This window comes from Trichosurus vulpecula, chromosome 1, assembly GCF_011100635.1.
Source record: "Trichosurus vulpecula isolate mTriVul1 chromosome 1, mTriVul1.pri, whole genome shotgun sequence".
In the NCBI taxonomy this organism is placed as follows: domain Eukaryota; kingdom Metazoa; phylum Chordata; class Mammalia; order Diprotodontia; family Phalangeridae; genus Trichosurus; species Trichosurus vulpecula.
In genome coordinates, this window is record NC_050573.1 from 3827561 (window position 1) to 3854343 (window position 26783).

General features: G+C 44.9%; 1 protein-coding gene across 1 annotated transcript; it reads right to left on the minus strand.

Annotated features, from left to right (window-relative positions):
• Nucleotides 1-711: 711 nt before the first annotated feature.
• On the minus strand, nt 712-20256 carry LOC118834375 (zinc finger protein 420-like). The gene is made up of 7 exons (XM_036741834.1): nt 20107-20256; nt 16669-16762; nt 11190-11316; nt 10570-10665; nt 7051-7215; nt 4380-5122; nt 712-4268 (listed from the first exon to the last, which is right to left on the minus strand). The coding sequence occupies exons 2-7, from the start codon at nt 16702-16704 to the stop codon at nt 2763-2765; spliced, it is 2673 nt and encodes an 890-aa protein (XP_036597729.1). The 5' UTR covers nt 16705-16762; nt 20107-20256; the 3' UTR covers nt 712-2762.
• Between the last annotated feature and the right edge of the window lie 6527 nt (nt 20257-26783).

Genomic DNA, 26783 nt, shown 5'->3' on the forward strand with positions numbered 1-26783 from the left:
ATGAGTTTCATTTCATCGATTTCCAGATCATCTAATTTTCCTACCTTCACAGTCTTGACCCTGGAATTCAATTCTAGTGTTCCCTGGGAACCTTTTGCCCTCTTGTTTAATCCTTACTTGTACCTTGCCAAAGTAAAGTGAAATTCACTGTGTGACTCCACTCTCATTCATGTCCTGCTGAACACTGATGGAGGAAGTCATACCTTCACTGGGTCAGTAACATCAGGAACCTTGGATATATGTGAAAATGGGAAGGGGTGTGGGGATATGTGGGAAGGGTAAACGGGGAGTCCACAAAAGGAAAGGTGAGAAGTCATATTTCAATACTTTAACAAATCTGTGCAATTCAGTACATTATTTACTAAGCATCTCTTTTGAGCCAGACACTAAGCTAGGTACTGGTAACATAAAGACAGAATTCAGAGCCCTTAAGGAACTTATATTCTATACAACATTTATATACATAAATAAATGAAGATTCTAGAAGATACAGAATTCAGGAAAAAACTTCCTTTGAATCAGTGGCTCTTAATATAGGGCCTACCATATATAGATTTCAAGGGGTCCATACACTTTGGTGGGGAAAAAATACATCTTATTTCAACATAGTTTCCTTGGTGAGCTTATGTATTTTATTTTATGCATTTAAAAAACATTATTCTAAGAAGGGTTCCATAAGCTTCTTTTAAACTGATGCATTTCACCAAAAAGATTAAGAACCCCTTGCCTCAAGGGGTGGCATATGAAACAACTGAAAAAAAGGACAGAGGTGTATATTCAAGGCAAGGGGATGAGACAGAGGCGGAGGATACTACAAGCAGATCAATTTGACTCTGCTCGGAAAGGCTGGGATTAGATTTCAAATGCCAAGCTGTGGAGTTTGTACTTTATCCTGGAGGTAACAGGAAAACAAGGTTTTAACGTAAGAGAGTAACATGATTAATTCTGTTCTTTACAAAGTTGATTTTAATAGTTGTGGGGAGGATAGGCTGTAGTGGAAGACAGAAATCAAACTAAGAGGCTGCTGTAATAGTTCAGGAAATAGGATGAGGCCCTATACTAGGTTAGCAATGTTGTGAATGCAGAGATGATATGGACATGAGAGATGATGCAGAGGTAAGATCCACCAGAACAGCAATTGATGAGATATGAGGTGGAGAAGAGAGACACTGAATAAGATTCCAGGGCTGTGAACCTGGCTAAGTGGAAAGATGGTATTAAAGGAACTGAGGGAGGTGACAAAGAGCCAGCTGAGCAAACTAGACTGATGATATATTAAAGACAAGGGATGACTGCTAGAATAGGAAGGAAGGGACTGGATAAAGGCACAAAAAGAGAAATGACCTTTTTTAAGGAGTTAGGCTACCAACTCTGGTGATTGGAAAGATGAGAATTCTCAGAATTTTTATGAGTGGCATTTAGAGAGTGAACAGCTGCCTTATTGCTTCAATTTTCTTAAATTAAGTGTTTAAGTAATATTTGCATTACAAATGAATGGTGGGAGGTGTATGGGAATAGGAAGGGGAAAATGTTTGGATTGGCCACTGAGTGAAAGCAGACATACACTTTCTTCATTTAAAATTTCAAGCATCTAATTTTCAACAAAGGACCATAATTCTGACTGAAATCCTTCCGCTTGTTATATTCATAATGCTTCTCTCCAATAGGATTATCTGATTTTCAGTAAGCTCTATGCCCTGAAGAGCTTTCCATATTCATCATATACTGCTTTTTCTTTTAATAATCATGGTGTAATACTTGTCATTTTACACTGGCAGACTGAGTCCCAAAAGGGCTGCTGGCTACTTTTTAACTGAGGACAATGTTGAAGGGTGGGGAGACTCCAGTACTATTGCTCCACTGGTTTACTTCCCTGACTATTGATTAACAGATAATATAAATTAGCCAGCCATATTTAATTAGCTTTTAGAAAGGGCTATTTACGAAAGTAGCATAATAAGAACAGTTGGTATAAAATACTCCTCCAAATTGAGGACACACTTTCCCACAAAAGCAGAGTTCAAGGGAAGGTGGGCTCAAGCTTAAAAAGCACACATGGCAAAGCAGTAACTTACAGTTCCTGTTTGCTAGAACTCCTTTCCTACCCTTTATGGTGTCCTGGTGAAGTCCCCCTTATGCTCCTTGGAGAGCCCTGAAGATGTCTTTCTTCAGTATGTCTAGTTTAATCTTGTCTCCTGATGCAGATGCTGTTATCAGTCACTGCTCTTCCAGGGCTCTTGTTAGGGCACTGGTGAAAAGTCACAAATCTTCTGACCTTTTGGAAGTTCATGAGGCCTTTTTCTGGTTAATGGGGAGGAAAAAAGGAAATAGAGGCTATGTCCTCCCACTCTGAAGTTATTCTCAGGGTTTTGGCCAAAGCAGCTTCCCTCAATAAGATGTTCTAAAACTAAAAATCCAGATTCAGAATTGGCTTGCTCTTTTATCCAAGACCCACAGGTCATGATTGAATTTTTTTAGCCAATCCCAAAAAACTACCCATTTAATAAATCTCATCATTTCATCCAATGAATTTCATTCCTTCCAAACTGATTAAGGACTTTTGGCAACTAGCTTAATGCCAGATTGATTCAACAGAGAAGTTCTCAACTAATGAAAGTGTCAGGGCTGGAAAATTATATTGTTAACATTTTAAGCAAGGTGAGGTAGAGTAGGGTGATTGATTGATTCAACTGACACCTACCCTCCCCTTATAGCATAAATAGTTGTTGAGTAAGTTATTTACTTTGGAAATACACCTTTTCTCAATCATTATATCCAAAAAGTTTCTCACCAGCATGAATTCTCTGATGTTGGGTAAGCTGTGCTCTCAGGCGGAAGGACTTTGCACATTCACTGCATTCATAAGGTTTCTCACCAGTATGAATTGTCTGATGTTTAGACAGGGCTATCCTCTGACTGAAGGCTTTTCCACATTCATTACATTCATAAGGTTTTTCACCAGTATGAACTGTCTGATGTTGTGTAAGTGCTACCCGCCTGCTGAAGGCCTTCCCACATTCACTACATTTATATGGTTTCTCTCCAGTATGGATTCTCTGATGTTGAGTAAGTCCTGCCTTCTGGCGGAATGTCTTCCCACACTCATTACATTCATAAGGTTTCTCACCAGTATGAATTGTCTGATGTTGAGTAAGCTCTGCTCTCAAGCGAAAGGCCTTCCCACATTCATTACATCCATAAGGTTTTTCACCAGTATGAATTGTCTGATGCTGAGTAAGTCCTATCCTCTGGCGGAAGGCTTTCCCACATCTATTACATTCATAGGGTTTCTCTCCAGTGTGAATTGTCTGATGTTGCGTTAGTCCTGTCTTCTGACGGAAGGCCTTCCCACATTCATTACATTCAAATGGTTTCTCTCCAGTATGAATATTCTTATGTGCAGTAAGCAGTGCTCTCAATCGAAAGAATTTCCCACATTCATTACATTCATAAGGTTTCTCACCAGTATGAATATTCTTATGTGTGGTAAGTAATGCTCTCAGTCGGAAAGCTTTCCCACATTCGTTACATTCATAAGGTTTCTCACCAGTATGAATATTCTTATGAGCAGTAAGCAATGCACTCAGGCGAAAGGCTTTCCCGCATTCACCACATTTATAAGGTTTCTCACCAGTATGAACTGTCTGATGGCGACTAAGTCCTATTTTCTGACTGAAAGCCTTCCCACATTCATTGCATTCATAAGGCTTCTCACCTGTATGAATTGTCTGATGTCGAGTAAGTCCCATTCTTTGGCGGAAGGCCTTTCCACATTCATTACATTCATATGGTTTCTCTCCAGTATGAATTGTATAATGTCGATTAAGTTCCTTCTTCTGGCCAAAGGCCTTTCCACATTCATTACATTCATAAGGCTTCTCTCCAGTATGAATTGGATAATGTGAAATAAATTGCTTTCTCTCACTGAAGGCCTGTCCACATTCATTATATTCATAAGGTTTCTTTTCAGCATGACTTTTTTGATGATAAGTAAGTTCTGTCAAGTACCTAAAAGTCTTCCCACATTCATTACATTTATAACATGCCTCACTACCATGAATTTTCTGATGCTGATAAAGCCCTATTCTGCGGCTGAAGGTTTTCTCACATTGATTACATTCATAAGGTTTCTCTCCCGTATGAGTCCTATAATGTTGTTTAAGATTTTGGCTTTGTATGAAAGCCTTCCCACATTCCTCACATTTAAAAGGTTTTTCACCAGTATGAATTGTTTGATGTTGGCTGAGTTTTCCTCTCAGGCGGAAAGCCTTCCCACATTGATTACATTCATAAGGTTTCTCACCACTATGTATTCTCTGATGTTGAATAAGTCCTATCCTCTGGGTGAAGGCCTTTCCACATTCATTACATTCAAAAGGTTTCTCTCCAGTGTGAATTCTATAGTGTTGTTTAAGATTTTGGCTCTGAATGAAGGCTTTTCCACACTCATCACATTTAAAAGGTCTCTCACCAGTATGGATTTTCTGATGTTGCTTCAGCTGTGCTTTCAGGCGGAAGGCCTTCCCACACACATTACATTCATAAGGTTTTTCACCAGTATGAATTGTCTGATGTTGAGAAAGCTCTGATCTGTACCTGAAGGCCTTCTCACATTCACTACATGTGTAAGATTTCTCTCCAATCTGCATTGTCTGATATTGATTAAGTTCTGATCTGTTCCTAAAGGCTTTCCAATATTCATTATATTCACAAAGCTTCTCTTCACCTTCATTAAACTTACAAAATATCTTATTTGGACACACTGTATTACGTATTCTTAAGTCTGCACTCACTCTGAAACTCTTTCCTTGTGTATAACAATTATTGGGACCCTTTCCTACTTTAGGTTGTGGAAACCCTACCGGCCCTAGGTTAAAATTTCTGCAATAGTTATATTCATGCCATCTCAATTTATTAGAATGCTTCTTTGGGGAACCTTTCACTTGCTGAGAATGTTTCACCTCACTGCTCTGCCTCCTCTTCAAACTGCCAACACAATCCCAAGCTTCATGTAACTTCAAGAAACAAGAACCATCCTTGGAGAGTTTTTCCTGAGATGGTTCTTCCACTGAAATATCCAGCTCCTGAATTGACTCCTTGGTTTCATGATTTGTCTCCCAATCTGAAAGAAAATTTAAAAACGTAAATATGCTTGCTGCCCCTGTTGTACACAAAGTTCTGTCATCTTTGTTCTCTATCAAGAACCATCATGCTCTATAACTATTTTCTGCCAATTGCTATGTAGTTTTCCTAGCACTTTCGGTCAAATTACAAGAGTCCTTTTCTATATACTTGTGTTCTTCAAAGCCAACACTAAGCTGCTCAATTCATTTCCTTTGGAGCCAAGCTTATACAGTTCATTCCACTTACGTCCTTTTAGTAGCAGATAGTTTTACAATTATTGCTTTATCATATAATTTTGTGTTTTTGATGCATAATGGAAACTACAATAAAGGATCTCCTATTATAATAGCAACCTTTTTGCTGGTATCTAGTGGGCCCTTATACATTTGGAGCCAACTTCCACCCTTTCTAAGCCACAATGACTTGGGCCTATGACTTCTGGTCCCTCTTTGGTCTAACAGCGCCTCTGAGGAAGCCTGGCCCTTGTCCTAAGGGGACTCGACCTAACAGTTCCTCAAAGATGGATAAAAAGACTCAGCTGGTTCCAAATGATTAGGTGGGGTGAGGCAGAGGCTTTCAGGGATATATTTAACTTGGCCAAGGAGGAAAAACCCTCACTGTTCTAGTTCCAGATGTCCTTATATAATTTTATTAACACCTCTGCAGGCTGACCATCAATCATCTTCTTTTACAAACCATTTCAAAATTTGTCCAAAGCTTCTTATAGGAAAGAGTATCATTACTCTTTACTCTTGGTAGGATACACATGGTTCCTTTACTCATCATCCCCAATGCTTCTATTTGTGTAGAAAGTCCTTTTTGCCTGCTCAGGCCTGTATGGGGGTCTTGGGATGGGGGGAGGACAGGGAGGATTCATTAAAGTATGATGTGACGTTCCACCCAAAAAGCAGTAACTAAATGACCCCATAGCACACTGATTATAGGAAGTAGAGGGGTCTTGGAGAAGCATAAAGCCATCACCAAGGCTATCTGTCAGCCTGCTATCACTGACCTCCTCCCCACCTGGAACAGTACCATCCATGCTGAGACCTGGATCTCCAGGTTTTCCAGAATCTAGACAGTCCCTGGTGAAGTAAATCCTTTGAAGCTACGGCACAAACCAGCCTTTGAAGCTAAGGCAGAAACCAAATGACTAGTGACTGAATGCATTCAAACCAGTCCATTTATCTAAATATCTACCAGAGTCCTTTGCCCCATGGGATGGGCTAGTTCTTTTCCTTAAAAGGCATTGAAGCTATCCTTGAGACTTAATTGGGTCAGGGGACTAAAGGCTGGAGCCATGGACATCACTAGCTGTTCCTGTCCTTCTCTGATACTTGACTTGTGGACCACTGTGAAGAGATAAGAGGTAGGAGAGCTATATTCAACTGAATCAATGTACAGTGCCCCTGCTGCATAGCCCCACTGAATATCCGTTCCCTGCTACAGCTAAATAAATCTTTTTAAACTGCTGAATGATTTATAAATGTCTCATTTGTCCTAATAGCAGGCTTAAACTATGAGGGGACCAGTCTGAGTCAGGCCCGGTCAGTGACATCACTCTTATCTAATGGCTGACCTAAGACACCACAACATATTTCAGTTTTATACCCCGTTCAGTCATCCACCCAGGCCATTGCACCAGCTCCAGCTCATGCACATACCATTCTCCTCTGCCAAAAAAGAGGCAAGGCATGGCAAAAGAGACTATGCGATAACCACTATGCTAAGTGTTGGGGATCCAAAAACAAGCCCTTAAGGAGGTTACGTTCTAATGTTGGAAGACAACACATAAAAGGGGAGGAGGAGAGGCATCGTGCATGGGTCTTGGTATTAAAGTCTGGAAAGTCAGAAGCATGGCTAGGAGAGGAATGAAGGTTGGCTGGCCTGGGCCATTCTCTGAAATAGGCCCTGGGAAAAACTCACCAACAAGAGAAGGGGGCTGGCGTGGTGGAGGCATGTTCCATTGTGAGAAGGTCAGAGGGGTAGATGGATCTTCCAAAGTGAGGATGCCCTTGGCACTGAGGGAGATTTCAGGGAGAGATTGTAGCTGGGGTACGGTGTTGAAGTCCAGAAAGTCAGAAGTACAGCCTGGAGAATGAATGAAGGTTGGCTAGTCTGGGCTTCTCTCTAAAGTAGAGGTTCCGAAAGGAACTCACCAACTGGAGAAGGAGACTGGCATGGTGGAGGGATGTTCCACTGTGAGGAGCCCATGGGGGTGAATTGATGTTCTACAGTGAGGAGGTTTTCTACCTTCTACCATCCTCCCCACCCCCATCCCTTGCCCCAGAACAAAACTCCCTTCCCTGGTTACCACTTTCCTATATATGTAAGCTTTCCCTATTAGAATGTAAGTCACTTGAAGGCAGAGGCTGTCTATTTTGAGAAAAACAATTTAATCCCTAGCAATGAATGCAGTGCTTATCACACACGGTAAGTAGTTACTAATGGTTTTTTTTTTCATTTATTTATTCAGTTTACCAAACCCTTCTCTTTTTAAGATTTCACCTTCTCCCTTGTTATCTCCTAAAAGGAAAATGGCTGCAGATTTCATTTTTGTGGGGCCAAATATGCAACTCCTTTTCCCCCATTTTAGCCACCTACTCACAAGGAATGGGGATTTCTCATCTGGCGTCTCGTAACTGGCTTCACTGACTTTGCAAGAATAAATCATCTATAAGCTCTCCAAATTGAGAGAACTCTACAACTGATAAACACAGTCTTCAAGTGGTTAAAATTCTGCATTGTCCCTAATGGACCAAACCTTCCTTCTTCTAACTCCTCTTAGCTTGTTCTTTGAAACTCTCCAGCAACCTCTCATATCCCTCGGTGGTGAAAAATCCACCCCCCCCCCCAACCCAGAGTCCCCTGTGGGGAAAGTCCCTCTCTCTGGGGAAGTGGTGGGAGTGGTGAGCATTAGGTAATGGAACAGGTCCAAGGCTCTCTTCTTCCTAATCCTCATGTTTATTCCTATTCCCATGTTCTTCCCTTAAAAACCCAATCTCAGAGAAGTTTAATAATTCTCCAGCAAAACCTCTGGGTCAGAGGTCACACTTCCTGGCCGTAGTCTATTAGCCTTTCCCCTTTTAGCACTGCCCTGTTCACCTCTAATGAGAGCCCAAATCTGCTCTTCTGCCTTCAGTGTGTGGTCTGTAAAAGTCAAAGTTTACTCACCTCTGCCTCTAACTGCCAAAAGCTCAAGCGCAAGTTATGGTCATTTTCCCTACAGTGGCAATCTAGCTTTTCAAACACTATCAGTAACAGTTAGGAGAGCCTTAGTTGTTCTACTTTCCCTGTCCTGTTCTTTAAGAACTTCCATAGAGCTTCCCTTACTGGGTAAACAGGTGCTCCTTCCTTAGCCCACTGAGGCAGCTTCCCACAGAACAATCTTGTGGTAAGGATCTTGCACTGTCCTGTGTCTGGCTCACTGGTCACCCAAGGCTCTCTTTCTTCTACATCATCTATCCCCCATCTCAATAATGAATTTAACCATTAAGTTCCTGTAAACAATCCTGCTGACCAATGCCAAATATTCTTGGCCGGGCCCAGCTCAGACCAGTCCAGTGAGTCCAGAGAGTCAGGCTTGGGACTAGAATGTAATGAGACACTTGTGGACCCTAAAATGCAATATAAATAACTTTTCTTGTAAAGACTAAAAAAGATACAATTCCTAGTTAAAATAAAAGGCTATTCTCCCATCTCCACATTCACCATAGCAATCAGCAATTCTCAGTCAGGAATGTATTCTCATAAAGCAATGGGAATTCCACTAAAGCCTCAGAGCATCAATTTTTTTTGTCAGCTCAGTATTTTATGCTTCAGCATAAAGGAAGCCAAGACAATAAGGATGGAGGGGAAGAAAACAAGCATTTATTAAGCACCTACTATATGCCAGGCACTGTGCTATGTGCTTTACAAATACTATCATCTCATGCCTACAACCCCTGGGAGGGAGGTGCTATTATTATCCCCATTTTACATACAAGGAAACTGAGGCAGAGGTGAAGTGACTTGCCCATGGTCACAGAGCTAGGAAGTATATGAAGCTGGATTTGAATTCAGGTCTTCCTGACTTCAGGCCCAGCACTCTATGCACTTGGGCCCACCATTCTAAGAATAGGCTCCTGCCCCTTAAAGCAAAGTCTTCGCAGTCAGGATGATACAAGCACCAGTTAAAATGATACATCCCCCTATCTGCTTATACATTCAGCATGGCAACAGCCAGGACCGATCAGAGAGGCAGCAGAGAAATGTCCAGGCAGGGCCTCCCCTGAGAACCACCCAGGCAAGGCCCTTTAGGCCTCAGGTGGCCAGGAAGCCAAACCAGCAGTCTCCCAGCCTCCTTAAAGGAAAAACCATCTCAGCCACGTGAAAATCAGGCTGCTCCTACTTCAGCTGTCTACAAAAATCCTCACCACGTGCATGTTATTCTCATAAAAACAGTGCCAGGATGAGAAAGGAGATAATAAGCTAGTAATTGACACTCTGTTGCCATTATTAAGGTCCAAAGAATCAATCAACAAACATTTATTAAGCCCTGACTGTGTAATATGTGCTGTACCAAGCACCAGGGTTCAAAGAAAAAGTGCCAATAACAGAAGAAAGAGCCCACAGGGTACACAATGCTCCCAGGAACACTCTCTGAAGTCATAAGAAACTGGAAATAAAATAGGGGCCCAGTAGCTGAACAAACTGTGATCCACAGTTCCCGGTGATCTAGCACTTCACAGTTATGCTGGGAGGGAGGAACCATGTTAGTAAAGTGATCCTGGGTCACAGGCAGGTGGAATTTGAACTTGGATCTTTCTGAATCCAAGTCCCCTAGGTACATAAAGCAATATCCCCGAGCCATAAGAGCCAACCAGGCAGAGGAATTCAGCAAACTGTGAAAAGGGTTAGATGAAATGAGCCAGGGTGAAGAAAGCATATCCAGAAGAGAAATACACACAGAAACTACAAGTGCCCAGTGAATAGAGAGCTGGACTTGGAGTCAGGAAGACCTAAGCTCAAATCCTGCCTCCGACATTTGGTGTCCTCATCTGTGAAATGGGGACGATAGCACCTCCATCATGGGTTATGATGCACTGTATCAATGTGAGCTATTACTAAAATATTTGGCTCCACAGTGGTGCTGGGGGAACGGGGGAAGGGGATCATGACTTAGTTATAAAAAGAAAAGGCATGAAACTTAAAAAAAAGAGGCAACGAAGGAATGGCCATAGGAGGCAGAGTCCAAGAGGGCCCGCAGTCGCTTGGGTCAGCTCCTCTACCACTGAGGGGATGCAGGAGGAAGGAGAGGGCAACACTTTCCAGTGGAGGGGAAGATGAGGCTCTGAAGGCCAAATAGTGTGGCCTCTTGTCCCCAGGCTTGGGAGCTTCCTGCTGTGACCACAGAGGCCATGGTCTGGCAAGCCATGATGGCTGTACCAGGCTGGGCTTGCTCACCTGCAAAGCTGTTTCTTGGGCTTTCTCCCTCTGGAATCCAAGGGGCTTCTCCTTGCTCCAGCTGGTGGATGACATCAGGTTTGGACACCGTAAGTCCTGTTCATTGAATATGGGACAGAGAACCAGCAAAGAGCTGAGAATTCAATCTAAGGCCCTGTACCTACAAGAATCAGCAGGGATGCAACAAGGTCTCACGGAGGTGGAGCAGGCTTCTGGAGGACTACTCTGTAGGGCCCTGCTACAAGTACTGAGGAAAGGACAGGAGAATGCATTTGGACCCAGAAAGAGAGTCTGTTTATTTGACAGACATACTCCCTGCTGAGAGGGTGGGAACCATTTGTGCATTTGGGATTCTGCTCCAGGACTCTCGGGGAGAATTTCTCAGGGAACAGAGTATAGAAGAGCTCAAACCTCTAGGGAAACAGAATCAATTTTTTAGGTTCTAGATGTTTAAAGCAAAGTTTTTCATCAGCAAACAGGTAACATACATATCTCATGTCTCTTAACTATAAAAGGATTAGCAATCTCTGGTTTTTGCAAACAATGCTTGATACTTGATGGTTATATACAGGAAAAAATAAAGACCCTCAGCTGAGTCCTGGGGGCGGCCCCCTCCTCACCCAGGCAGACCAGGTTCCTGAAGTTCTCCAGCATCACGTCCCGGTACAGCTCCTTCTGGAAGGGGTCCAGGTGCCCCCACTCTTCCAGGGTGAAGTCCACAGCCACATCCCTGAAGGTCACAGACCCCTAAAACAACAAACACGTCTGTGCTGACCCTGGGACCATCCCTCATGAAGACCCAGTGGGAGGCACAGTGTTGGGAAGAAGGGTACAGATTAGTTTGTTCCTAGGACTCTTCGGGTTTTGGTGATCTGAAGTGAGACAGACATGAATTCCTACAGTGGGATTTAGCCTGGGCTACACTCTGACTCATCAGACCAAACAATAAGAAAGCAATGAGAGTCATGTTTCTAGGGTACTTCTCAATTCACAAAGTGCTTAGCTTCTCACAGCCCTGGGAAGCAGCAAAGCCACCATTCACTCACCATCCCCATGTTAGAGAAGACAAAACAAGGAAATCCCCTGCTTCCTGCATTCAGCCAGTCTCTGTACGAACTGGGGCAGAAACCCAGGTTTTCTATTTTCCCAATCTCATACTCTCTCTTGCTTCATTAACTCAAAGTCCACTGGTATACATCATCATCTCCCAAAGACGGAGCCAGTACATCATTGTCAGACTTCCAGTTTGTAGGCTGGAGATTATCAACAGCCATCACATAATTAAAGTGAAGAATTCAAGAAGACAAAAAGGAGGATTGACAAAGCAGAAAAATAAAAAATGGGAAAATCTCATTGAGAAGTATGGCAGCTTATGCAGATTTTTTAAATTGCAAAAATGGAATAAAAATAAGAGGAAACTTTTTAAATAGCAGAACCAGATGATGGTCTCAGATCTCTATAAAATAAAGCAATAGAACTGAAAGACAAAGATCAACCAGACATTCAGAGAAATATTAAGATCTCAGAAAACTATGAAAAAACAAAATCTGAATCATATAATCCAGGTAATAACATATAAGAAAACTGAGCAGAAAGAATGGAAATAGAAGGTAGAGTGTGAACAGAATTCACAGACCTAAGAGAAATCCTGAGTTTGACGAACCGGCAAATGCAGTCATCAAGCTTCAAGGTCAAGGAGAGATTCTTGTGAGCAGCTAGGAGTAATCAATTTACACATCAATAACACCAATTTGAATTGCCCAAGAATACCCAACGAAGACAAGGAGACAAGAAAAAAACCACAATAGGATATACTGGAAAGCAGGGGAAAATGAACTACATTATCAGATGAATCTGTCCTGCAGAGCTGGGTATATTCCACCAAAGGAAATTTTTCTTTTTTAATTAGGTCACAAATGTTAATTCCTTGCTGACAACTCCAGAACTGGGCAGATGTGGAATTCCAAATGACCAATCATATATCACATAAGCAATTTAGTCTAGTGTTGCCTTAAAGTAAAGAGTTGAGTATGACTATAGGTTAACATGATGTAAGGAAATAACAAGTCTATGGCTGCTTTTAAGACACACTTAGTATCAGGGTTGCTGAAGAAATAGGTTATTCTGTTTTTCCAGTACTATTGAAACAATTTGGCGGAAACAAAAATTTTTAGACCAGTATCTAACATTATATAGCATGATAATGGCCAAATGGATAAATGATCTAAAGATTTTAAAAATCATACTATAAAAAAACTGAAGAAAAATGTGAGAGAAACCTACAATCGTAAACAGGAAAAGAATCCATTTATGGACAAAGGTTAGAGAACATTATATAAAAGAATATTGTATAATTTTCTTTATATGAAATTAAAGGTCATTTATACAAGCAAAAGTCAGTGTAGGTATAACAGGAAAAAAAAAGCTTTATGAACTGGAGGAAATTTTTTTTTCTAAGAGCTCTGATAAAGGTGTAACACCCAAAAGAGAATAGATTAGACTAAACCATTCTCATTAGACAAGCTGTTGAAGTATATGAAGAAACAGATCAACAATTATTCCGAGTCATTACCAAGAAAAATGAAAATTGAAACACCTTCGAGGTTATCATCTCAAACCCAAACACCAAACAAGAAGCAAAGAGTATAAGGATTGACAATGGAAACACTGGAGGGATTACGGGCAGATTGCTGGATGTACTCATTAATGGTATAGCTGTGAACTGGGCCAATTTCCCTGAAGATCACTGGACTACGCAAAGAATGTAACTCAAGTGAGCCTGTTCTCTGATCCAGCCATCTCAATCCCAGGCTTATACCTCAAGGCCATCAATGACAGAGTGTTGTTCTGAAACACTCCAAGTTAGGCTGCTGCTTCTCTTCCTCAGGGTACCCTTCTCATGGCCTTGGCCAGTCTCTTCTCTAATGACACCAGTTGTTCCTCCACCCTTCAGTGACTAGCATGTCAGTTCCATTTATCCACTTTACATCAATTAGTTTTTACAGAAGAATATTTACTGCAAAGATAAGGCTAGAACAGAAGCACAAGCATTTCCCCCAAACATCTCAAGGGAACACTCTCCCTTATTCCATCACAGACTCTTGGGAAAGGGGTCTCTGACTGAGCACAATTTCTACCTAGCACTGTTCCCACCAGACTCATGTCCAGATGAGGCATGATTGCTAGATGAGACCTCTTTTCAGCTACCATTAGGTCTCTCCTTGATCCTTGGGACACTCATGCTGGGTTGGTTGAAAAACCCAGCACAGACTCTAACTCCCAGATTCCTAGACACCCAGAGGCTTGCTCTCCTGACCTTTCAAAACTCATAAGTTCGAACTTTTCAGATTAATCTCCTTCAAACCAAATGGCAAAGAAAAAACAGCAAGGGCAAAGGACCAAGGCCTGCTATGCACAGGGTCTTATGTTGGCCTTGAAGGGGAAAAAGTCCAAGACCTCATCCCTTACAATACTGTCTCTCACTGGATCCTGTCAACGAAGGAGTCAAACCAAGAGAGGGCAATCAGAGAGGATAACAAGGTTCTAGTCACTTGCTTTCTGAAGGTACTCTGAGCTCTGGTTCTGCAACTGCAGCCAAGTAAGGAGGCTCAGCCACTCGATGAGAAGACCAGAATCAGTCACAGACTAAGCATTTGCCAATAATTCTCCCCAAAACAGGCTCCCAGCTTCTTTCCCACGAGGAGGCGCCACCAGAGTTGCTCAGCACATGTGTCGGTCTCCATTACAGTAGAAAGAAAGCTCCCATATATAACCAAATAGTTCTAACAGTGTTGTTTGTATTAGCAAGAGGTTGGAAACAAATTACATGCCCAATTATTGGGAAGATTCATAGGGAATATCCCTGTGCCATAAGGAATGAAGAACATAATGAATTTGGAGAAACACAGGAAGACTCGTATGAGCTGGCACAATCAAAAGCAAGAAGCAAACGAACACAGAGACAACACTCAAAGGCACTGAGACCTTAGGTTCAAATACAGCACTGACACCAAATGACTAAAGCTAAAACACACATCCCTTCTTTCCGGTAACAAGCAGCAAAATACAAAAAGGGAAAGCTGAAATCATGGTAACAGGGAGTTTGCTTAGCTTTTTTTTTCCCAGCAAAGTAATATGGGGGTCAGGGAACTGTTGTATGGAAATAAAATGTTTGAAAATAAACAATACAATAACAAAGGCTGGGAACTTCAGGAAGGAATTACTTGAAAGGGGGAACAAAAAGAATGAGACCATCTGGAACATGAAGGGGAAAGTTAAGGCAGAAGAAGGATTAGCAATAAAGCATTTCTCAAAATCAAAGGATTTTTGGGTTGAAGGGCATGAAATATAGCACCTTTCTCACATAATTCCAAATTGTTTTCTAGAACTACATGACCCAGTGGTTAAAAAACAAAAGACACAACAGCCCTGCCAGCAGAAGTATATTTAGTGAATCTGTGTTCTGGAGGCCCTTATGATAACACTGACAGCTCTGATATTTGTCCATTTTGCAATCCCCTTGGTTTAACTTTTCTCACTGTTAGTGATTTGGAGCAATCTTCAAGATACCATGGATAATATTAAGGGATAAAAACAGATAAAATGCCTTATGATTAAAGGCCCTGTAGAGAATAAAATGCTATTAGGTAAATAGGTAGAGGATGCCAAAAGTGACTCATCTGTCAAAGGAGAAAGCAGCAAATAAAAAATGGTATAGCTAATAAGACACTGAATTAGACAAACTTAATTTTCTGCTCTCAGAGCCTGACATGACCCATGGAAAGATAAAAGGGCATTACAGATTAATGAAATGTTGACAAAACTAGATTTTCTAGCCCAATGGAGATTTCTAAATGGGAGTCTTGAAGAATATACAACCCTACTGTTGTTGCTCAATCATTTCAGTTGTGCCTGACTCTTCTGTGTTGGTAAGCAAAATGGGCTCTTAACACTTAGTTCGACCAAGTGCCCTTGAAGAATTTGGCCTTTGTTTCCTTTGAGTAATTCAGTGTATTTCATTGAGCCCTACAAGGTGCTAAGCCCCAGGCCCTAACCCCTATTAGGTGTTAACCTAACCTATGTGGATGTGAACCTCCCAGGGTCCTAAGGGGAGGGGCTAACTCAAGAGCCAATCATAGCAGCCTAAGTTCTGGTCATTCAGATGATGTTTGATGACGTCCGAAGCCCTATGAGAAGAGAGCACAGGGCCATTTGTGCAGGGCTCTCACTGGTGATGGTGCTGATGCAGAGACTCCGGGCCACTGTAGCTAAGGAGCTCTCCAGCTTGTAAACCTGGATGCTGAGACTTTGTTGAACTCTGGTAGCTATACATTGGGATTTGAATCAGACAAGGTCTGTCTGTTGATGTTTGTAATTTGTTTGTATTTGTTCTGAAGTTCAGTGTGCTGGTCTTTTCCCCTGAACTAAGTGAATGATATTTGTATGCAGGGTTAAAGTAAGCTTGTCAACCCCTTCACCTTGCTTTCCTTAGTTAAGCAGATCAAAAGAACTTGTGCTGTTGGCAGCTTTCTGGGTGCTGGCTGTGGGTGGATCTTACACCCCCACAGAAGCTGACTGGAGTAGTGTGCCGTTTCCTTCTCCAGCTCATTTGACAGATGAGTTACTGAGGCAAATAGCAGTTATGTGACTTGCACAGGGTCACAAGGTTAGTAGTGTCTGAAGCCAGATTTGAACTCAGAGCAGCAGGCTTGGAATCAGAAAGTTGTTTCAGTCATATCCGACTCTGTTAGCCCATTTGGGGTTTTCTTGGCAAAGATCCTAGAGTGGTTTTCCATCTCCTTCTGATCTGAGTTTCACTGGCCACCTAGCTGCCTCCTCAATGACCCTCCTGGACACCAATGAATGCTATGTCACAAGCAATCAAATGCTAGATCATGAAGAACTTAAAATAATGCAGACCAGCAGGAACTGAAAACACATCCAACAGGTCATAACTTAAACACTTCAACCAACAAAGGAAAAGTGATACACTAGAACACAGAGATTAAGCTATGACATCTAAAGTAACGAGCTGGTTGGCTACCTAATCCTAATCACAAGACCACAGATAAAGTCTCTGGGGAAAGAGCACCCACTTACCTGGTGGGTCTGGGCTGTCAGGTAGATAGGGGCCATTCCTTTCACTTTAAAGTAGTTGCCTCTTGAGGAAGGGCTTTGTTGTCAGAGGGCAGAGCTGGGGAAGAAAGGAAGCTATTAGAGAGAAACCCACTTTCCCCTGGACTCAGGCATTTGAAATCCACTCACACTCTTGCAAAGTCAGAAGGTCATAAAGAGCACATTCTCAACTCAGTTCAAATAAAAAAATATTAAGTGCCTACTACATACAAGGAGCTGGGTAGTCAGAGACTAAAGAGAAAGTCCCTCAGGGAGCTTAGAGCCCAGTGCTGAGACTTTTAGCATTGACAGCAACCAGAACAGAAGCAGGCAGTCCATCCTCTCGCACCCACCCCAGAAAAATCCCCAAATTAGCATCAGACCAAATAATGTTCAAGAAAGCCAATGAGAAACTATCATCGATGACTTCTTCCTCCCAGATCTGCACAAAATATCAGCCAGAATCCCATGGCAACAGGAAAGGGGTTACCAGTACAGGCTAGCACCTCCCGGAGGTGACCTGGAACCACTGGAGTTTATTGAATAATGTGGTGCCATGCTCAGGGCTGTGCTTTAGGAAGATCGCTCTGAGAACTGGGTGGAGGATGGACTGGAGTGGGGAGAGATATGAGGGAGGAAGACCAAACAGCAGCTATTACAATTGTCCAGGCACAAGTTGAGGGAGTCTGTATTGGCAGGTGGCAGGGCAGAGAGAAGGGGTGGCATTCAAGAGATGCTACAACGATAAAACCACCAGGACATGGCAAGAGGTCAGAAGTGGGGAGTGACAATAAGTGGTCAGTCACTCAAAGACCACTGACTACGCACCTACTATGTGCCAGGTACTGTGCTAGAGGATAGAAGGCCATGAAATACCAAAGCCCAATAGCTCCAAGATCCAGGGAGGCCTAAGGCCTATCAGTGCTCTTAGTGTGGACTCAGGGCAGCAGAGGAGCCCAAGAGAGCCAGGTCAGCAGCAAGGAGGGCTGACCAACCCACCCAAAAGGACAGCAGAATGAGCCTGGTCCTGGCAAACACCGAACACTTAAATGCTTGTTGACTGAACCAAAACTGGAGATATCAGCAAACATTTTATGGGGGGAACAAAACACTGACAGAGATAAGGAAATACAAGGTAATATGTGGGAGACGCCAGTAACTATGCTAGCTAGCGCATGGAGGGGTTGGCACAAGAGCTGAGTCGTGAGGGAAGAGAAAGCAATGTAGAAGCTTCAAAGGAGGCGGGAGTGAGATTCAAAGCATGGGGATAGCTAACACATGGATTGGCAGTCAGGTTTTGACAGGCTAGAGCACTGGGTTGAATCTAATAAAATGAAATTCAACAGGGACAGATGTAAAGTCTTATACTTGGGAACAAAAAATCAACCTCACAAGACAACCACAATAGCTAGCATTTGAGTAGTATTGTAAGGTTTGCAGAGTGCTCATTTAATCCTCACAACAACCCTGTCAGGTAAGTGCCATTATAATCTGCATTTTATAGATGCAGCTAGAGCTGAGGATGGCTAGATAACTTGCTCAGTAACACAGCTCCCATCTGAGGCAGGATTCAAACCTGGGTCTTTCTGAAGCAAAGTCTGGCACTGTTCATGATGCCACCTAGCTGCCCAAGCTGGAGGAGGCTTGCAGTCGCAAGCTCAGTGAGTGAGCAGGGTGATGTGGTAGCCAAAGTCACTAATTTGATGTTAGGGTGCTTAAAAGGGGCAGCTCGAATCAGGGGTGGAGGTGGCAGTGATAGCTCCTCTGCGCCTGTGAGATCTCATCTGGACTATCATGTTTAATTGTGGGCACTACAGTTTAAAAAAGATATTGATAAGCTGGAGGACATCCAGGGGAGAACTGGCAGGATAATGAAGGGTCCAAGTCCATGTCACCTGTTTTTCAAGTATCTGAAAGGTGGTCATTTTTAACAGAGATAAGATCGATTCTGCTTGGCCCCAGCTATATATAGAAATTACAGAGGTCAACTGAAGCTTGGTGACAATTACAGCTGACAAAAAAGAAATGAAATTGCCTTAAGAGGTGGTAGATTTCTTCTCCTTAGGGGTCTTAAAGCTGAAGTTGGATAGCACCTGTCAGGTATGTTAGGGCGGTGATTCTTTTCCCATCTGGGTTAGCATAAGTGGTCACTGAGTGCCTTCTAACTCTCAAATTCTGTGAAAGCAGTTTCAGCAGAACTACTTGGCATGTCAAAGGTCTCTGACATTTTATATATTTTGTACACCCATAGTTGCCACCAACGCAGAGTTGGAAAGCTGGCACACTTTTTCATTTCTTCTCTGGGCAGTTGGGCCATAACTATACAGCACTGTTTCTTTTTGGTTCTTTAAATTTACATGGTTGGCATTCTGGATATTGTATTTACTCTCTAAACGTGTCTGTGTATGCCTTGTTTCCTCCAATAGAACGTAAGCTTCATTTCAGGATGGAGGTTCAAATGTTTTTTGTCATAGCATCCCTAGCCCACAGCACAGTGCCTGGCACCTAACAATGCTATGACATCCTTAACGGATTATCGCGACCTCAGCACTCCTAGACCCAGGTGCCTTGAGGGGGGGGAAGGGGCATTCTTGCTTTCTGCTTGTGTCTGGGAAAAGCCGAGGTGCTTCTGCTGGCCTGCAGCTCTCTAGGCACACTCTTCACTTCGTACTTGGAGGAGCCCGGGGCTCACTGATGAGGCATTTCCACCCACTAGGCAGAGCCCAACTCCTCGAAGGCTGGGCAGTGCCCGGGGCCTGGCCAAATCCGGCATGCCAGAGATCTTTCTCGTGTCTCCGGCCCTCCGAGAGGTACCAGGGCGACCCCGGGCCGGCCGGCCGTCATTCCTCCGCGGCCACTTGGCACCACGGGGCGCGACCGTTACCTCTGTGCCCGGAGGCGGCCCCCGCGTGGCCTCCACCTCGGGCTCTGGGTTGCAGCCCGTTTTACCGGCAGGACGCCGGCATCAATCACCAGAGAGAGGCCGGAGCCCCTGCAGGGGGAAGAGGAGGCCCCGCAGGCCCAGACCCTGATCCGGGCTGGGGCCTAGTGGGTGGGGGAGGGGGGCGATCATCTGGGAAGACAGGGTCCAGGCCTGAGGGAGCAGCCACAGCCCCTGCTCTGCCCCGGCCCGGCCTCCGAGGCCCGACGGGGGTCACCCAGGACAAGGTGGGGGCGCCGGGGGCGGGACTAGGCGCAGCTTGACTAAGCAGAAGGGCCCAGAAAAAGCGGGAGCTGCGGTCGGAGCGCATGCGCGCCGGGACAGGGGGCAGGAGAAGGGAGCAGCGGCCCCGCTGATTGGCTGATTGTACCATTTCCCCTCCCCCACCTGGATGACCAATGGGCTCCGAAACCAGGTGATGGGCGCCCCGCCCCTCCCGCCCCCCGCCCGGCCCCCCAGCCCAGCCTCGGGCCCCTACTCACCCCAGCCCGGGGCGGACGCGGGGCTGGAGCCCCGGCAGTGGAGGCAGCCGAGGACGGAGCGGAGCCGAGACGGTCGCGAGCGCACCCAGGAGTTGAAGAGCTCAGAACGGCGGGGATGGGACGAAGGGGGCTGACGGCGGCGCCGCCGAGGATGGGGACCTAGCGGAAGTGACGTCATCGATTCTTCCTCACGCTCCTCTGGCCCTGCCCCATCACGGCTTCTGGACCAATCTGGGGAAGAATTTTTCCCACCGCCCCCCTTTCGTCCCGGTTTCCTTGGTAACCGCCGACCGTGTTATCAAGGCCTTCTGGGAAATGTAGTGCGCAGGCCGGGGGCTCCGTATACGCATGCGCAGCAGAGTGGTGCTGAGGAATAGCCGCCCGGGAGGAGGCTGTGTATGGGGCGGGTGGGGAGAGGAAAGGAGGGTCCTACGTGGCCCCGCCCTCCTCAGGGAACCTCCCTCTCCTGGTGGAGCCTAGCTGTCCTCGCTGCCGGCTTCCTTGTGGCCTGGGGGTCTGCATCTGTGCGGGCGGAGCTGGGACACCCCGCAAGGGCCACCCCCCGCCACCAGAAGGGCGCCACGTCCCCCAATCTCCTGGGGTGGGGGACCCTTCCTAGACGTCAGCAGGCTCGGGGGAAGCCCGGCCCTGAACGGAGGATGGCCCCTCAGCCAGCGAAGTCTGGGTCCGAGGTGGCCGCGCTGGCATTCACAGAGCGCCTACTGTGTGATGGAGGGGAGGGGCTGTTATCGTCCCATTTATAGACGAGGAAACTGAGGCAAGCAGAGGTCAAGTGACTTCCCTGGGTGGCACAGCTCGGACGTGCCTGAGGCTAGCTTTGAACTCGGGTCATCCTGAACCAGCCCCGCCCCCCCACCTCATCCAGCCCCTTTTCTAATGGGGGCGGGGGCCGGAGGAGTGGCCCTGGGGTAGCGATGCTCCAGCGGGGACGTCACAGGGATGCGGACACCGGCCTCCCGAGGAGTCAACGGGTCCAGAGCTCACGGGATGAGCAAGAACGGCTTCTCCGAGATCCATGCGACCTTCCGCTATCCCTCCGACCCCACGGAGCCACAGTTCTCTGCCTGTACGATCGCAATGGGGCTGCCTGCGCTCCTGGGACGAGCAGAGGGAGTAGGGCAAGGAGGGACGGGAGAAAGAGCCCAAAGCCAGGCCAGGGCCACCCAGACCGGGGGGAGCCCCAAGGCAGCCTCCACCTTCTCCCTTGTCACCCTCAGCAATCAGAAATGCACCCCCACTTCCACACGCCCCGGATGGAATCTGCTCCCTAGATTGTCCCGTGTGCCCAGCACGGCCGAGTCTACGGGAGTTTTCTCAGTCCTCGTCCCCTTCGGTCTTGCGGTGTCTGAACGCTGTGAACTGCCTATCTGCCCCAGGCCTTCTTCCCTTTGTTAGATCATCATCTGTACTCTGCCACCTACCCAGGAGTGGCCCCAAGAGGCTCCGTCTGGGCCCTTAGGTCTCCTCTTTCGTGACCTCATCCACTCAAATAGGCACCGCTTCTTGTCAGAACGCTTTTGGATCCCCAAACTCGATGCAATCCGCCTTGCCAAGTTGGAGTTGAAAGCTTTGTCCTTTCCCGCAACTGTTTACTTTTTTGTTAAGTCATTAAATGTGTGTCCAAGTGGCTATTTGATATGCTAAGGGTTGGGAAGAGCAGGAATCATCTCATTCCAAGCCAGAGACATTGCGCTCAGAAGCCTGAGCTAGGGACTAGAGCTGCAGAGGAGCAGAGGTCCGGCCCTTTGCAAAGATATTCAAGGACACCCCTCGGCTCCTTTCCTTTTAGTGGAGGAAAGAGAGCCAGAAGCAGGCCATTGAGGGGAAATAAAAGTGACAGCTGCGTCTATGAGAGGTTAGGGAGAGGTTTTTCCATGTGTTACCAAAAAAGCTAACCTCTCAAAGAAAGGGAGAAGTGAGAGTGACTGCCTATGACAAAGTCGGCTTAGAGAAGAGTTTTGACCGGGCACTTAGAGTCACCAGGGACAGCAACACCAAGGTGCTGCCAGTGCCTAAACGAGGGGTGGGGAACTTGAGACCTTGAAGCCACATGTGGCCCTATAGGTCCTCAGGTGCAGCCCCTTGACTGAATCCAAACTTAACAGAACAAATCCCTTTAATAAAAAGATCTGTGAAGTTTGGATTCAGTCAAAGGGCCACACTCAACGACCTAGATGTGGCCTCGAGGCGGCAGGTTCCCCCCCAACCCCCCTCCCATTGGGCTAAACCAAATAAGATTAAATTAATGTAGACAGATGTAGCATTCAAGAGGGCCGCTAGGTGGCGCAGTGCATAGAGCACTGAGTCTAGAGTCAGCAAGACTCTTAAGTTCAAATCCAGCTTCAGACACTTATTAGCTGTGTGACCCTGGGCAAGTCACTTAACGTAAAATGAGCTGGACAAGGAAATGGAAAGTATCTTTGCCAAGAAAACCCCAAATGGGGTCACAAAGAGTTGGACATGACTGAATCACAACAGCCTTCAAAAAATCAGCTTCGCAAGTATAAAATGGGGGAAACGTGTCTAGCCAGCTATTTGAAAAGTATGTGCAAGTTTTAGTAGGATGCAAATTCAAAGGTCTGTGTGGTCAAAGCTATGGTTTTCCCATAGGAATGCGTGGCTGTGAGAGTTGGATTGTAAGGAAAGCTGAGAGCCACAGAATTGGAAGCTTTCCAATTGTGGTGCTGGAGAAGTCTCTTGAGAGTCCCTCAGACAGCAAGGAGATCAAATCAGTTAACACTTAAAGAAATTAACTCAGACTATGCATTGGAAGGTCAAATACTGAAGCTGGAGCTTAAATACTTTGGCCACATAATGAGAAGACAGGACTCATAGAAAAGCTCCTGATGCTGGAGAAGATTGAAGGCCAAGGGAGAAGGGGACGGCAGAGGATGAAATGGATAGACAGTGTCTTGGAATCAATGAGCATGAACTTGGACAGACTTGGAAAGAGGGTGGAGGATAGAAGGGAGTGGCATGCTATGTATGGTTCAGGGGGTCACGAAGAGCCAGATGCGACTGAATGGCAAAAAAGTTCAAATGAAGCCATCAGTGTTATGTCATAGTTAATAATAATGATTCTTATTAACAATCACCAGGATGTAACATAAAAACTTGAGAGCAATGTTTTGAATAGATGTCACTCACCACACCAAATGTTCATAATCTCCAAACTATGGGGAATGAAAAGCTTCCAGAATAGAGAGATTAGAGAAGATGGAAATCATATGGGACCAGAATGAGATGCGTATCATCGCCGTCGTCCTGCCTGCTACCCAAATTGAACCATGGATGGTTCAGACAGTGCGGGTGAATGAGCTTACCTTCTAGTACTTTTACCCAATTGCAAAGGGCAGTTCATTTTTCTCAACTGCGCAACAATCCATAGAAGAGTAAGGATGAAAGAACACTAATCCGATAGCTACTTGTCCCACGGCCACTTCTATTTGAGCATCCTTGAAAAATATCGGAATGAGATAGTAATAATGACAATTATCATAGAATTTCTTTTCAGGACGGACAGGGCTCCCTGAGTCTAGTCTTTGGAGCTCAACTCAGTTGTAAAGACTCGTTTCCTCTCGAATCCAGAGTCAGCTCTCTTCTCTGCTGCTAGAGGTCATGCTCCTTGATACTTCCTGGCTGAGATGCCACCCTTCTTTGTGTCTGTGTCTCCTTAGACACAAAGTAGTCGGGGTTTCTGCTCTCCGATGGTTGTTAAACTCACACTGCATGTGACTGAGCAGGTTGTCTTTTCAAGGGCTCCCTAGCATGTGGCCATTTGTCCCAGTCAATACCAAGCTCCCCTTCCCATTCAAACAGAAAATATTCCCCACACTTCCCAGAGGGAGGAGAGGACTTAGGCACCTTCATTAGAATATTAATATCCCACTCTCTCTATTATTTGCTCCTTACTCTGTGATCATATCAGTGGGGGGGGGGCGGTTAAAAGGGGACTGCTCTCCCCCAACCAGAGTAGAAATTTGGAGATGTGCATTAGACTCCGTGGTTCTGAGGTCCCTTCCAACTCTGTTATTCTGTGATTCTATTTACAGATAGAATTACAGAACAATTCTACTATTTTCTGTAGTTCTATTCTATATTCTGTAAATTCTGTTCATCTATAATGTTGAGTAAAATCCCTGTGAATTAATAGGAGGACAGGGATGCAGAGGATGGGCAGGTATGGTTGAAACCTGGACAGATGCCACTGCCATGCCAGGAAACTGAATTGCTTCCATTTGAATTGTCTGAAGACCACCTGGCAGAATGTTTGTATGACCTACGGATGTGATGAACACATCTTCTTTGTTCTCATCCAAATCATCAAAAGAACAACAAACAGCCCAGGGCCAATCCCTGGAGCAGTAGTCTAGAGGCTGCTCCTAAACTGACATCAAGCCTTGAAGGACTGGCCATTCACTCAGCTCCAGATGCAAAAATACATGGCCACAGTCGGCGGCATTCCCGTGTCCTGTGAATGTGTGTGGTATGGTAGCGGTGGGGGTGGGGAACAGAAACAGATTTCATATTTCAGGTCTGTGTTATTCTGTAGCTAAATTCCCACCCCAACCAGCATGGTTTGAAACTGCCTAGTCAGTGCCTCGCCTTAAAGCTAGTGGCCAGTCCAGAAAGAGATTCTGTATTTTGGAGGAGCTGGCTCAAGTGACTGGATGAAAGACTCAATTTGCCGCGCAGGGCTATGGTTTTGCTCCTCAAGCAGAGGCTGGAAGAACACTCTTGGGGAATGTGGTGATGGGGATTCTCCTCAGGTTTAGGTCGTCTGAGATTGCTCCTAACTCTGAAATGCTGTGAAACACTTGTTCCCAAGCCAGATAGTTCAACTCACCATGGACAGCGTTGCTATATTAGGAGATGTGAGGGGAACAGCTGCTTAGTTAAGGTGTATGTCTGTACCAGCCCCTGGAATGCATGTGAAATGGCCGAACCCTGAGCTCCCAGCCCATGCCTCAGTGAGCACATGCAGTCTCCAGCCTTTTCCTGGTTCTCTTGAGTCCAAAGTCTAGGGGAATGGATTAGTTCTAAAAAGAACTCAAATTTTCCTGAATTATGTGCCCCTACCCACTTAGGGAAGACACTGCTAAGCTTTAGAAAACCTGGGCATTTATTAATACCTACAATGGGCCTGGCAAAGGCAAAAGCTAGGCCCTGCTCTCATGAGTCTCACGGTTTAATGGCAGAGACAATATGCAAACAACTACATAAAAACAAGCCAAATACAGGGTGAACTGGAAATAATCAACTGAGGGAGGGCACTGGAATTAAGAGAGACAGGACAAGGCTTCCTGTAGAAGGTGGGATTTTAGTTGCCACCTGAAGGAAGCCTATTTTCTAGAACCAAGACTGATAACTGCAATTAATTCATTTCAGTTGCCTTTTTGTAAAGTTCCCATTACTGAAGTCATTGTATGGGGGCAGTGGGGTGGTGCAGTGGCTAGAGCACCGGGCTTGGAATCTGGAACATTTAACTTCAAATGCTACTAGCCATAGGGCCTTGTAGAGTCAGACACGACTAAAAGTCATGTCAAGCATGCTTTGGGCTGCCTTCTGAGTCCTGCATCACTTGACAGGAGTAGGCCCATGTTTCTCTGAATTCCTCATGTTTTTCACTTTTTTTTTTGCAGGGGGGAAGGCAGAGCAATTGGGGTTAAGTGACTTGCCCAAGGTCACACAGCTACTAAGTGTGTCAAATGTCTCAGGCCAGATTTGAACTCCGGTCATCCTGACTCCAGGGCTGGTGCTCTACGCACTGCCCTAGCTGCCCCCATGTTTTTCATTTCTTAAGGCTGTGATATTCGTAGCTCTACCCCAACTGATGGGCGCCTACTTTGTTTCTAGAGGGTTATTTTGCTACCAGAAAGAGGACTGCCCATGAATATTTTGTTACCTAGGGACTTCTCTATTTTCTCTTGACCTCCTTGGGATATATGTCTATATGTGTGTGTATATATGTATATATATGTATTGTTAAACCTGAAAATTTGGTTGAAGGAAACAACAGAGCTAGGTGATAGAAAAATCCATGTTGTTTATTATTTTTCCCTTAAAGCATAGCAGAGCTAGCTTACTTGTACGTACAAGGAGTCAGAGTATAAACTCTGGCTGGCTGAACAAAGCAATGAGAAAACTTATATACATTATTTTAGCAGAGCTAGCAAGTCTGTATGACCTCATTTTTATGACCCCCATGTATGTTTAACCATGATACAAGAAGAGGATTTTCCTTAATGGAATAGAGTTGTAAAGGATGTTGACAAAAGTCAGTTGAAACTACAGCCCAGCGTCTCTGTGTCTCATTACATTCCATAACATAGTATATACCTGTAGAATATTAAGCAAGGTAATCTCTCTTGGGGTTAGGGTAATGTCCTTAATGATCTGGCCTTGTGACAGAGGTAAGGGTATTGCCTGAGCAAACTTTTAGAGAGAACAAAGAAGCCCAGGTCCTGGATCTTCATCCAGTTACTCATTAATTCAGGCTCTGGGTCTGGCTGAAATTAGAAATGATATAAAATAGTATAATATTTTCCACAGTATGTATATATATAGTGTGTGTGTATTTACTTACTATGTATATCTTCATGCCAAAGTAATTTCAGTGGGGGAGGGGGTGTCCCAAGCTTACAGATAAAAATTTC

Excerpts from the sequence above, each read along its gene's own strand:
- LOC118834375 (XM_036741834.1), bottom strand. The coding sequence starts at position 16,704 with ATGGCCCCTATCTACCTGACAGCCCAGACCCACCAG. Across the intron at positions 10,666-11,189 it reads CAGGAACCTGGTCTGCCTGG|GACTTACGGTGTCCAAACCT; the intron begins GTGAGGAGGGGG and ends TTCAATGAACAG. Across the intron at positions 5,123-7,050 it reads CCAGCCCCCTTCTCTTGTTG|ATTGGGAGACAAATCATGAA; the intron begins GTGAGTTTTTCC and ends ATTTTCTTTCAG.